The sequence below is a fragment of the Rhea pennata genome, chromosome 13, assembly GCF_028389875.1.
Source record: "Rhea pennata isolate bPtePen1 chromosome 13, bPtePen1.pri, whole genome shotgun sequence".
Lineage (NCBI taxonomy): Eukaryota > Metazoa > Chordata > Aves > Rheiformes > Rheidae > Rhea > Rhea pennata.
In genome coordinates this window covers 7,198,735-7,210,844 of record NC_084675.1, presented here as the reverse complement: position 1 = coordinate 7,210,844, position 12,110 = coordinate 7,198,735, and the positions used below count along the sequence as shown (strand labels likewise).

The 12,110-nt window shown below is 40.6% G+C and overlaps 1 protein-coding gene across 2 annotated transcripts in view; it reads right to left on the bottom strand.

Annotated features, from left to right (window-relative positions):
• TOX3 (TOX high mobility group box family member 3) overlaps positions 1-12,110 on the bottom strand; it is a 71,484-nt gene that overhangs the window by 18,652 nt on the left and 40,722 nt on the right. Inside the window, exons 2-3 of one of the 2 annotated variants that reach the window (XM_062586571.1) lie at positions 4,060-4,125; positions 301-558 (exon numbers count right to left, since the gene is read on the bottom strand). In XM_062586571.1, coding sequence (XP_062442555.1) covers positions 301-558; positions 4,060-4,125 — 324 coding nt within the window. The remainder of the gene's footprint in view (positions 1-300; positions 559-4,059; positions 4,126-12,110) is intronic. The other variant, XM_062586572.1, reaches the window with a different exon arrangement.

The following is a 12,110-nucleotide window of genomic DNA, read 5'->3' as shown; positions in this document are numbered from 1 at the left end:
CTTAAAAAAACCACGAATTTCCATTCGTATGGATCTATCCTATGGAACATACGCAACGGTGGGATTTTTGCATGCTTACTGCTGCTGCAGAGCGTCCGTCTCCCCCTCTGAGCTACTCTCGATGTTGAGACTTCCGAACAGCCCCGGTGGCTGTTCAGCCCCCTCCCGGGGCTTGCGGCCAGAGCACCAGGGCGTCGCACGCGTCTTCCAAGAGGACGGCTGCAACCGAGCCGCCCCGCAAATCCGGGGAGGCGCCAGGCAACCGCGACGCGACGCGCCAAGAACGGGACCGGGACCTACCAGGTGCAGCCCGTTGCTGTGGATGACGCCGTCTTGCTCCACCAGGTTCCGCGAGATGGTAATGGAGGGAAGGTCCAAGCTCTGCGGCGGGAACTGCGGCGTGAAGTCGCTCCCCGGGGCGGGCAGCTGCTCTCCCAGGCCGGCGAAGGGCAGCAGGGCGTCCTCGGCCATGCCCAGGGCGGGGTCCGCCTCGGGCGGGGGCGTAATCGGCGGGATCTCGAACTCCTCGTCGCCCAGGCTCGGCGTGTGGAAGGTCTGCTGAGAGAGGGCGGCGCGGGGCGCCCGTCAGGGCCCGCTCCCGGGCCGCTGGCGCTTACCGGCTGCGAACGCTAAGGGGGTTTGCGGACCATTCCGGTTAAAGATTTAAGTCTCATTATCATATGGCTTTAATGGAGTATCAGTATTAACAGTTTTTTAATGCGTGCTTAATTAGCAACATCTGTCTTTGCTGTTAGCCTGAGTACCAGCTACGCTGGGTTTGGCTGTATAACAAATTGCCACTTTATTGATACGTTAGTGCAACAGCACAAACAGCTCACGTTACCCTCACGCTCCATAAAATCCCGGCGGTTTTGCAGCACGCGCACGGCATCGATTCAGCACCGACCGTTCCACGTCTTTCGCCTCCTTTCAGCCGCTAACCAGCGTGAAATATTGGCCTGAGCCTGCATCGGGCTTCAACGGTGCTGGCCTTGACTTGGAGAGCGAGCGAGCTCCTTCGGACTCTTCCGCACTAAATGAACTTTCAAATATTATTTCAGGTCTGCTGCTGCTTAATGATAGAAACGCAGCGCCCGAAATCAGGCCATTTTCTATGTACCCAAATCAGGACCGTCTTGACCAAACTGGGCAGCTGGCAATCCTAAAACAGGCACTGTGTCGTGCTGTGGACACGCGACGCTGCTCTGGGATTCGTTTGTTTGTATTAGTCCAAACATTCAGGTTGGGGGGGTTGTTTTATGGATTATTTACATTGTTTGAAAGAGTGACTTAATGCCAGTTAATTTAAAAATGATATGTTCCGTGAAAGATCTCATTAACTGCCGTAAATTGTCATCCCTCAAACTGTTAATGATGATATAAATTAATAACCGCTGGAGAGAAGATGGAAGCTGAAACACAAGGAAAACCTCTGCTCGCCTATCGAACCTGTCAGCTGTCATTACTGGGCTCGCACCAGAAGAGACGAGGTCCCAGGCTGCGGAGGGTCTCCGGATCTCGCCCGGTGGCGAGTCCCGCAACGCAGCCCCGGTGGGAAGCCCGGGCGGCGACCCAGGGGACGCCGGGCTTCCGTGGCTCTGTCCACGCAGGGGTGAACCTTCCTACTGCGGAGCCCCCATCCGCCACCGCAAAGGGCGGATTGGCCAGGAGAAGAGGTTGGCTAATGAACATAACCCCGTGGCTGCATTTGCAGTTATTTTGGCACTAACGTGGTCTAGTAACAGATGCAACTGTAATTTGTGACTCATTTGCTACCCCATTACTGCTTAATGAAATCTAACATATCACATTAACAATACGGATAAACACTCATTCTTGATATGTGGCATTTGGCTGTTTTCATTACCACTGTAATTAACACTTGAAATATTATTTCAATAAATATTTAAGGTGCTTTAAAATGGGTCGTGGTAATCATGACACAGAGCTAGAAAACAAAGCAAGTGTGTGGCTTCTTAGCCTGAATATGCTCTAGGATTATCCTGTTAGGGCATTATTTACAGGAATAAAATGGGCTTCCAGCTCAGCCGTGCTTATGCCCAAAATCATAGTGAGAAAGCTACCTTCATGTTAACATAAAAACACTATAATTAAATACATTGTAATTCGGTAATTGCAAAGTTAAGTTCATGCTTTAATGCAAGCACCAACACTTAATCACATTTTTATTCCTTTTTCATGCAAAGGTGTGTTTGGTGAAATCAGTATTATTATAGTATGTGCAAACCTCTCCTTACATGTCATATTTATGATATGGTGGTAATTATAAGAATTGGGTCTTCCTTCCCCATTTAACAGAATAAATCAGGGACAGCTGTATAAATACGTAACGTAGCCATACAATAATACAGTATTTTACTTAGAAGCAGCATTAATCTTAATAGTTACAGCTTATTAGAAAATAGAGACTAAATTGATGAATAACATTTTTTAAACGTGAATTTAATTCTCACAATTTAACTCGTCCAAGTATGTATACATCTTTTTTTTAAAAAAAAAAAATAAAGGATTTAAGAACGAAGATGAAATAGATGTAATCTAAGAGGGAAAAAAGCCCCTTAGCAAAGTAGACTTAAATCCAAATCACTGGGCTATTCAGACTGTAAAAAGGGTCTGAATAGTATGCAATTTGGGATTGCAGAGAAGTGCTGTGATGACCAAGATGGTATAACATTTGTGGGATTTATCTTACCTATCACATTTTTTTTTTAAAGTTATTAACTTTTCAAATATTTATATCTTACATGTTTTAAAAAAACTGTGTGCATGGTTAAATGCCATCTGTACTGAAATGTTCAAAACATTTGTTCCTTTTGATAAAAATGCAAATCTGGAGAACTGTTGTATCAACATATAACAGCCAATGTCTGACACGGTGAATTATCACAGCTGGAATTAAATTGTCTCTGAACAGCTGCTGGCAGCAGAGCTTTCATCAATGTTTGATTCAAATGTAGGAAAGAAATTCAACAGAAAGAAACATCATGTTGTCATTACAGATGGGTTTGTGTTCATTATCACAAATAACACTGGAGCTAGTGCCAAACAATATTCCCTTATCTAAGCAGTCTTGCTGGGTAAGAAGAGCTGGTGACCATTGCATAAATGATTCATAAAATACTCCTCTTAATTCTAACTTTCACATTTATTGTTACACCTTTATACTTATTTTCTCCCAGATCACTTTTTAAAAGTACACAAGGATACTTAGGACTGAACTGCCACTTCCACCACATAAAGGCAAGGCTGCCCAGATTTCTAACTTTTCCTTATGTTTGGAAGGTCATTTATGGCATATGCCCCATGCATGCATTTAGCCATGCCTGTTGCTGCTAAACCCATCCTGCACATCTCATCCTGCCGTGGCCCTTGGAAGGAGAGGTGCTATCTCTTCAGGACGGGCAAAAGGGGCTTCTGCCTGGAGCTGGGGCCAATGTTGGCCTGCTGATGGTCCACGTAAGGCACTACGAGAACAGCAAACACAGGGTCACAGGAGCTGATGTACCTTCTCCCCATCTCCCTTCTCAAAGCGTGACCAAACGGGTCAGCTTGAGCACCAGCTCCGACGCCGGGCGTTGCTCTCCATCCTCCCTGGAAGCTTTGCCCTCTTTCACCCAGCACACGTATGCCAGGCAACAAAGCTGGCTTTGTTTTCCTTAGATGTGTAGTAAGAACCCAAATCAAAATGTTTGCATCTCTGGCAGAAATTAGCATGTTAGCTAGTAAGGACTATTACTAAGCTTGCCTTCAAAATGTACACCTACTGTGCATTTTATTTGTTTCCTTCTGTTTATATTTTTTTCATACATAAAGCAGATTTGTTTCTATTGACATGCTATGTAAGTAACAGCCTTATGGACAGCTAAATTGACTAGTAATGGAGAGCTGTCAGGTTATTTTCTTTCTCATTAAAGTCTTTATTTTGTGCTCCATAAAACACACACAAATTCAGCACTTCACTCTTCAGCTATTCAAAGTCTGTTAAATTATCAAAGCAAACAGCAGAATATGAACACAGATAAAAAGAAAAACATCTACCTCATTTGCAGCAAGAAACGCATTATTTGCCTCTGCCATGTTCATGTAGTTGTTATTGTTTCCAAACTGGAAAAAAAAATAAATAGAACAATTTTAATGCATGCCATGATAAACCTTTCTTTACCTCAGCACCGGTATAGAAAAATACCGCTTCACAAAAACAGGTAAGATGTAAATTTGCTGATGCTGTTTTGAAGTCAGAACCAAAGTGGATTTTAACGTTATCGTTATTCTAGATACCTGGGGGTGCACCTGGACTGCAGGTGGAAGAGCTCTGAGTGCAGCTCTTCAGCCATCCCTGTCTATTTTGCAGCAAAGTCACCCCTCATGCCAAGGGATGACTCTGAAAATTAAGCATTCCTTAGAGAAAGGCTACTCTCTAGAAAAGGTATTTCGACCCTACTGCATCTTTCTAAATACACATCATTGTATTTTTGCAGATGATCCTGATCTTGAGGATGGCTGTAGCTAGAAGCACCTATTGTGTTATTGTTCCAAATAGAGCTGGTTTAAAGGAGATGAAGGTCCAGAAGGGAAACGCAGAAAGTTTACAGCATTTCCTTCAAATCCCATTCTTGACACAAAATTAAAAAGCTAAACAACTTCCCTTTATCTATCCTTCCTTCCAGCTGAGCTCCCACATCCCCTGGGAACACTAAAGTCAGAAGACTGCAGAGGGTTTTACAAATCTCATCACGCTGAGACGTTGAGAGCTACCCAGGGTGGAGCGGGCTGAGTGACCACTTGCAAGGAGATGCAACTCATGGATGTCACGGGATGGCATCAGTTCATCTCCTCCAAGCTCTCAGTTGTGAACACTGGTTGATGAAGATAAATTTTTCTTTTAGGGACTGAGCACAGAAACAAAGAGATGATCAGTATTTGGCTAACTAGCACTTAGTTTACCTTCTTTCCCTTAAATGGCACTTGCAGAAAAGCAGACAGGCCAGTAGCTATTTCTGCTCATCCTCCCAGAGGACGCAGGCACTCTACAGTCTCTGCTTCAAGGAACTGACACCATGCACATCACGAGCTGCCATGTAAACACTAAACCACAAACTTACACGTGTCCACATTTCTAATATATGATCTAGCACAGCACACATTGCAAAGCAAAATACAAGTAATAAAAGAGAGAAAAGCCCCTATGCTGATGATGCCCCATCACTTTACATTGCTAAAACCACACTAAGCATCCTTACCCTAAGTCCCTATTTTTGAGTTCTGCAACTCACAATTTTTGAGGAAGGTTTTATCTTGCTAGGTCTTGAAAATATTTTTTTTTTCTTTGTGAATAAATAAATAAATAAATAGTGGCAAACAACAACACCAGCAGCCTAAGCTCTGCAACAAGTGTATGATGACAGGTGACTACAGAGATTACAGAGATTGTTCTTTTTTCCAAGCAAAAAATCCCGGAGTGTCAGGACTCTGTCCTGAAAGGAAACATCTGCCCTGCCCCAGCTCCATTCGCCTTCCAGCACCAGGTGTCTTTCAGTGGGGAAGTGGTTCAGACCTCGACTCTCCCCAGCAGCTACTGCACCCTAGAGCAGTGCTGGCCCCACGAGGGATCCAGGGAAGCTCCCTTCCCCGATAGCCCCCAAATCTCATTCTCAAAATGAGACAAAAGCAAAACAGAGTAAAGCAATCGGCATGTGGTGGCTGCAAGTCCAGGCTGACCAAACAGCAGAGGACAGCAAAAGCCAAAGACAACCATGGGGAGCGAGGAGAGATGGGCTGGACACCTGCCACCTGTGGCACCCAAACTCTGATTCCTCAAGCGCAAAACTCTATTTGTGACTCAGTTTTTCAAGCTGTAACGTGTTAAGGAACAGGGGCCTTAACAGAACAGGCAGGCTGCCTCACGGCCATTTAAACTCTGCTATCCTCAGCTAAAGAGATCCCCCATTTCAAAATCCAAAACGTCACGCATCCTTTTAAATTAAGAACATTAAATAGAAGTGCACAATCAAGTTACCTTTTTTTTTTTTTTTGACAAACACGGATTTGTGTGTGCGCGCACGCGCGTGTGTATTTTTGGCAAAGGGACTTAGCGCTTAAGCTCACCAGTGAGATCAACAGGATAGATTTTCTTGCACGTCAGTTAGTGGGGAACTAAGAAGTATTTATGTGAAAACTTCAAATGGCTGCAAAGAAGCTTTATTTCCTAGAATAACTTTTTAGTAGAGTAACTTTTTCCTAGAGTCAGTTTTTCAAATTACACCTAAATGCCAGTAGGTATAACAGGCAAGAATGGCTCTAACACTGGGTAAATATTTGGGAACAAACCCAACCTTGTTTTAATGAGCTTCACTTCCCAGGAGCTATAGCATCTCAAAATGGGAACGTAGCTGGCTTTTCTTTTATGTTTTTTATTTTTTAATTTTAAACAGTAAAATTCTATGTTGCTTGGATCTACATGTATTGTTCCCATCACAGGCACTGCTGATCTGAATGCTAGGTGTTCTTCTTCCTTTGTGTTTTATTAGAGTAAAACAGCAGAGAAAATGAGAATGTAATTTTCCACCTCAGAGTGTGGAAGCAAAATGAAGAAAGTCAGAGCAAAAAGTAACAACTTTATATGTCCTTACATTAATTCTGTCATTGGGCTTCAATATTTAAGATTCTGTTGTATATGATTCAGGCACTGATGTCAGAACCTGGCATATTTAAGTTTTTGTTAGTATGGACCGTAACTAATTTTATTTTTTGTCTCTGAATTAGAAATCCACTTAAGGCACACAGCAATAATCAGTGAGTATTTTTAAGATTAAACTTCCTCATTATCTAATGGTACCTATAACAACAAAAGAAAATAAAACAGTTACTATCTTAAGGACCAAAACAATTCAGAAAACAAATTAAGCTTAGAGTGAAATAAGAACTGGGTTAGAAATCCTCTTCTGAACAGTTAGTCTGCGAATGTAATTACTGAAGAAACTACAGCTAATCAGCTGTGAATTGTATCCATTAATTAGTATTTGCCCTGGAGAAATGAGAAAAATCAGTAACAATGTTAACACTGCAATGCACTGATGAGTACTGAAACACAGGGCCCTCAGCATTTAGTCAAGCAGGTGGCTCCAATGGTCCAAGTAATTTAAAAAGCTCTCACCTGAAGTGCAGAGCTGGAATTACAAAGCACTTCTTGCATATCTTTGTATCTATATAAGGCTATAATTAATGGCTTTTAATTTAGAAACACTTTGTGATCAGCTGGGAACAGTTATAAATCACTCTAAATAGAACAAGGGATTCTTGTCTACTTTAGTAAAATAATTTGTGAAAGATGTTTTTTGTGAAATGACTCTTGTTGCAGTCAACACTTTTCTGCATTTATTTTCCAGAGGCTCACCTGCCCAGACGCCTCGGAAGCGGCACAGAGCATTCCTCCGCTTGACGGCAAGCGTCCAGCCTAAGGGCTGGACGCATTTGGCCTGCCGAAGCGTACTCTTGGGTGTCCCACCTGCATCTAGTCCACCTATCCTCTTGTCTCGTAACACTCTGTGAGCTACTTAGCCATAGCACCGTTTTGCACAAACCTTTACATCTAAAGGTGTCCAAGTACCCTGACTCTATTGCTACAGGGAATAAAACCTGTTCAGCATCCTTTGGCAAAACACACTGTCAGCCCATCTTTGCAGAAATAGTCCTAAATTTTGCATTTTCAAGCAACTTCTGCAATGTCATCCAAATGAGAAGCATAGTGGTTTTTCAACCTACTATTTGTTTCCTTTGATTTTAGAAATTCATCACACTACACTTTAAGTCTTAATAAATATATTAGGCATGAGTACCATAACTTAGTGCCACAAAAAAGACCATACAAAAATGTCGATTTAATGAAATGGGTTGCAAGCAAATGAAACCTCTTCTGAACTTTTTGTGAACCACAGCTTTCATTCTTCAAGCAAATCATTGCATTAAAACTATGACAGTTTAGCTTCTGCTCTTTATTGTACAAGAGCACTTGGATTTAATGTTGGTCCTACTGAAATCCGTACGAATTGACCTGAAGGCTATTATGAGAGAGACTGAATATTTCCTTACTAAAACGTAGCATGGAGAGTGTCAAAAGACTGACTATTTCTAAAATATCTTGTTGAAGCTCCTCTCTTAGGCTCAGCCACCAAAACTGAAGCCCAACATCTAGCCTCAGTAACCTTTTATCAGAAGGGTGTACATTTGCTATGAAAAAATTCATATCCTCTCTTTTTCCCCCAGCACATGCCATAACAAAGACCAAATCAGCTCCTTGAGCATGTCGAAGCTTTAAATATACAAGGGCCCCACTTTTACTAACCACACGCTTTCAAAAAACAAGTATCTTGAGCCAAACTTTAAGATACCAGTTTACAAATCAAGTGATTTGCTGCTTCAAACCATCGCAGCACCATGCTATCTGAGCTTTGAAGCTATCCTCTGCATTTACCAGAACTTATTTTTTTGGTCTTGAAAGCCCTAAGGCTAATGAATTCACATGAATCAAGGAACTGGTGTTTTAAGATAGAAGTCTTACATGGTGAGCTTCATTAAAAAAAAAAAAAAAAAAAAAAAAAAAAACTTAGGAGACTTAGGAGCTGGGAATACAGATCAGTGATGAAATGTTTGCAGAGTTTGAATTCCTAATCCCCCAAAATCTCCAGAAATCTCAGAAGGTTAAATGGGGGCTATTGTCTGGGTTCTTCTTTTGCAACTGTGATGAGTCAAAAGCCACTGCGAGAAATAAACAGAAGCTTAGAAATCTAACGCTATCTGCAAATTTGGGTCGTCATAGCCCCTGTCTGAAAGGATGAAAAGTAAAGCTAATGATGAACTTTGAAGGTGTTATGGATACACAGAAAAACATCCCGGACTTACAAACATTAGTGGAAACTTTACTATTGATTGCTATTAATGGAGAAATTACTTCACTTACAGTGTTTAGTCATGAGACTTTATTACAACTTTTGTACATTTTTTTTTAATCAAACTGTGGTGAAATTCTAACTTGAAGAACATTAGAGCTCACAGCCACTAAACGTTGCTCAAAAGGGGCAAGCACAGAGATATACAAGTAACTTCAAATTACTCTTACAGGAGCCCACAGGCTTTTATTTATATCCATGGAACAAAAATGCATTTTTATAGTCCTATTATTTTATGCTCAATAGTAAAATTAGATTAATCAGGTAAATCCATTAGGTTTTCTAAATAATTCTTCCTCTTGGTTAATTTAAAAATTCAACAACAAGGAGAAAAAGACCATATGAAGAGTTATTACTGCTGCAAAGAACATAAACACAACCCTGAATAAAGGTTACAAAAATTTAAAACAAAATACTTCCAGAATAGGACTGAAACTCATTTTATCATCTCAGAACACACCAGGAGACAGGTGAGATATTGGGCTTAAAAGAAAACATAGCAATTCTGTACTAAGATTAGATTTCATATATTTGAGAATAAATAAAAGATTTACTAGAAAAGATTAGAGAATCGTTTTTTATGAAAAGTCCTATCTCAACCCTTACTGTGAAACAGAGTTCAGACTTAAGTATCATGACACCGACAGTACTTTAATAATTATTTATTAATGTTTAGTCAAAATACTCATTTCAAAGTTTATCAGGATAGTATATTTAGACTAAATTCTCACTGGCTTCAAGCAGAACTAGCTTCTGTCAAAGAACTCTACAAATATCCTCTTGTATCTGTATTTTAGATGGTTATACATCCAAATTCATCATTTGTAATGTCAATTTATTGCTTATGGATAGTGGCAGCCTCAAAAGATTAAATTTCCAGTATTTCTGCAGAAATATTACATGCAATTTTAAAAAAAAATATGTCTACTAATAAAATCATTCTTTTATGGTGTGAATATGGTCATATTTTTATACAGAATAATATCTACTTGCACAAATATATATTATAGCAAGGATCTCAGTTCTATCTTCATATTTGGCAAATTAATTCTTCAGAGGTTACACTATCCTTCTGAGTAAAAAGAAAGATAACGATCCCAAAAGATGTAATTACAGACCAAAACTAAATTACTGTGCAGGTCTAAGTACTGTATTTCACCGGAGAACATCTTCACTGCATTTGGGCAGATTTGATTTTGCTGCCTGACCAATAATTACAGCTCTGGCAAATACAATGTCTGATAAGGACATCAATTAAGAATAAGCATTGTGTTATTCAAAAAAAAAATCATCATGTTCACAGCCTGTCTGATTGAATGAAATGCCAAATTAAATTAATGGAGATTGCTAAGTCTAGCTGGCTGGGGGGGAACCATGCAGAAAGTGGGACAGCACAGACAATAAACCGTCTGTAATTAAAAGATGAGAAGCTGGACTAATACTACTTCAGCCTGATTACTCCAAACAAAACAATATACACTAAAATTATTCTGGCAACAAAAGTAGAGGGAGTGAGTGGATTTTTTTTTTCCCCCACAATATCAACTAGCATCATCTATGAACACCAGTGTCCTCATCAGAGGTATTAAACACTACGGAAAATAACAAGTAAGTATTATTTGTTCTCATCATGAAACGCAATTTATTTCCCTAATAAATGTAAAATAATAGATTGGAATTCTCCAATCATTTCCATATCTATGCATCCAGCTAATCTCTGCAGAGGCTTTACTTTTAAGTGTGATGTGTTCATAGCAGGAGCAGAGTGCTCTTTTCAGGAAAGGCAAGTCCTTCCTGACAGCTGCAATACTTCTGAAGCAGTAGGTGGTATTCATATTATCTTCGAAAATACAAGTATTATATTTTATTTTTGCTACTAGAAATGATGAGGCAGATCTTAGTAGCTGCTTCACAGATGTAATATCACTGAAGTTGTTAGAGATTTATACTCTTACAGATGAGTGAGACATCTTTTTTCAAACCTGAATTTTAAAACCTTATAAATAAATAGAAAAGGAATTTTATCTCGGATAAGACGTGCATTCTCGATTTTGATACTACTTAGCTACCCTTAGAAATCTGGGTGGCTATCTGGCAGGATGCTAAAAGTTTTCAAGAGATAGCATTCATTCCCAACTGCAAAAAGTCCTATTTACTGTAGACAACAGGCAGCTACCGGAGCAGAGGCTGGGTGATGCACGGGAGAGTTCGACCAGCTGCAGCCAGAGGGCTGTCCATTTGGGTCAGCCTTCGACCAGATGTCTGTAAGCTGCTAATGCGTCCCAAGTGCATTAAAGACCAAAGCACTCTCTGCGCATACAGGGTGTATGCATAGATACACGCAGAGAGAATATTTCTGTTGACAAAAGATACCATTTTTGTAGAAGTTCGTGAAGTACCAGACCACTAGTTAACACGTATTATGTATGCCAAGTTCACACGTAAGCCTTTCGATTCATATTCTCACAGCAGATTTATGCTAAGTGATTATTATAGCATAGTACAACAGAAATCAGCTTTCTGAGATTGATTACGATATTGCTGTTATTTTCAGAGGACGGTCCCTCCCGGCAGTAGGTTTCTTTCCTACTAACTTCTGCCTACAGATTCCAAAGGGGAGATCTTAGTGTATGTGTGGGAAAACTACCCAGGAAGCATTAGTCTTACTCCCTTTGGCTAGCAGAACTTAATAGGCAATAGTTAACTCTATGAGTTTCTTCCACATGAATTTCTCTAAAATGCTCCATCAGCTTCCGCGCTTGCTCAGCTGCACGCTCACACAGGTCCCACGGAAAGCAAAAGGTGTTTCTAAAGTGGGTCTCGCCCCAGAAAGCCTCACTTGCTGAAGAACACATCCGTGATGAGCAGCTAGCCAACAACATCCAGGAACGCGGCATATTAAAATAAACGGATCTCAGTCCCCAGTTCCGGAGCCACATCCCCGGTGCTGGATTTTAGGCAGATGAATAATCTCATTACTGGTTCATTAATTATTCAATCTGTACATAAGTGTCTGCGCATTCATGCATTTGACAGTCTTCTGATATTTAAAATCTTGAAAGCCTTTAACTCAGTGGGACCATTCAGATTCCTGTATTTGAGTCTTAAATGCCTGCAGCACTAACTTGTTTTGGTTTTTTTTAT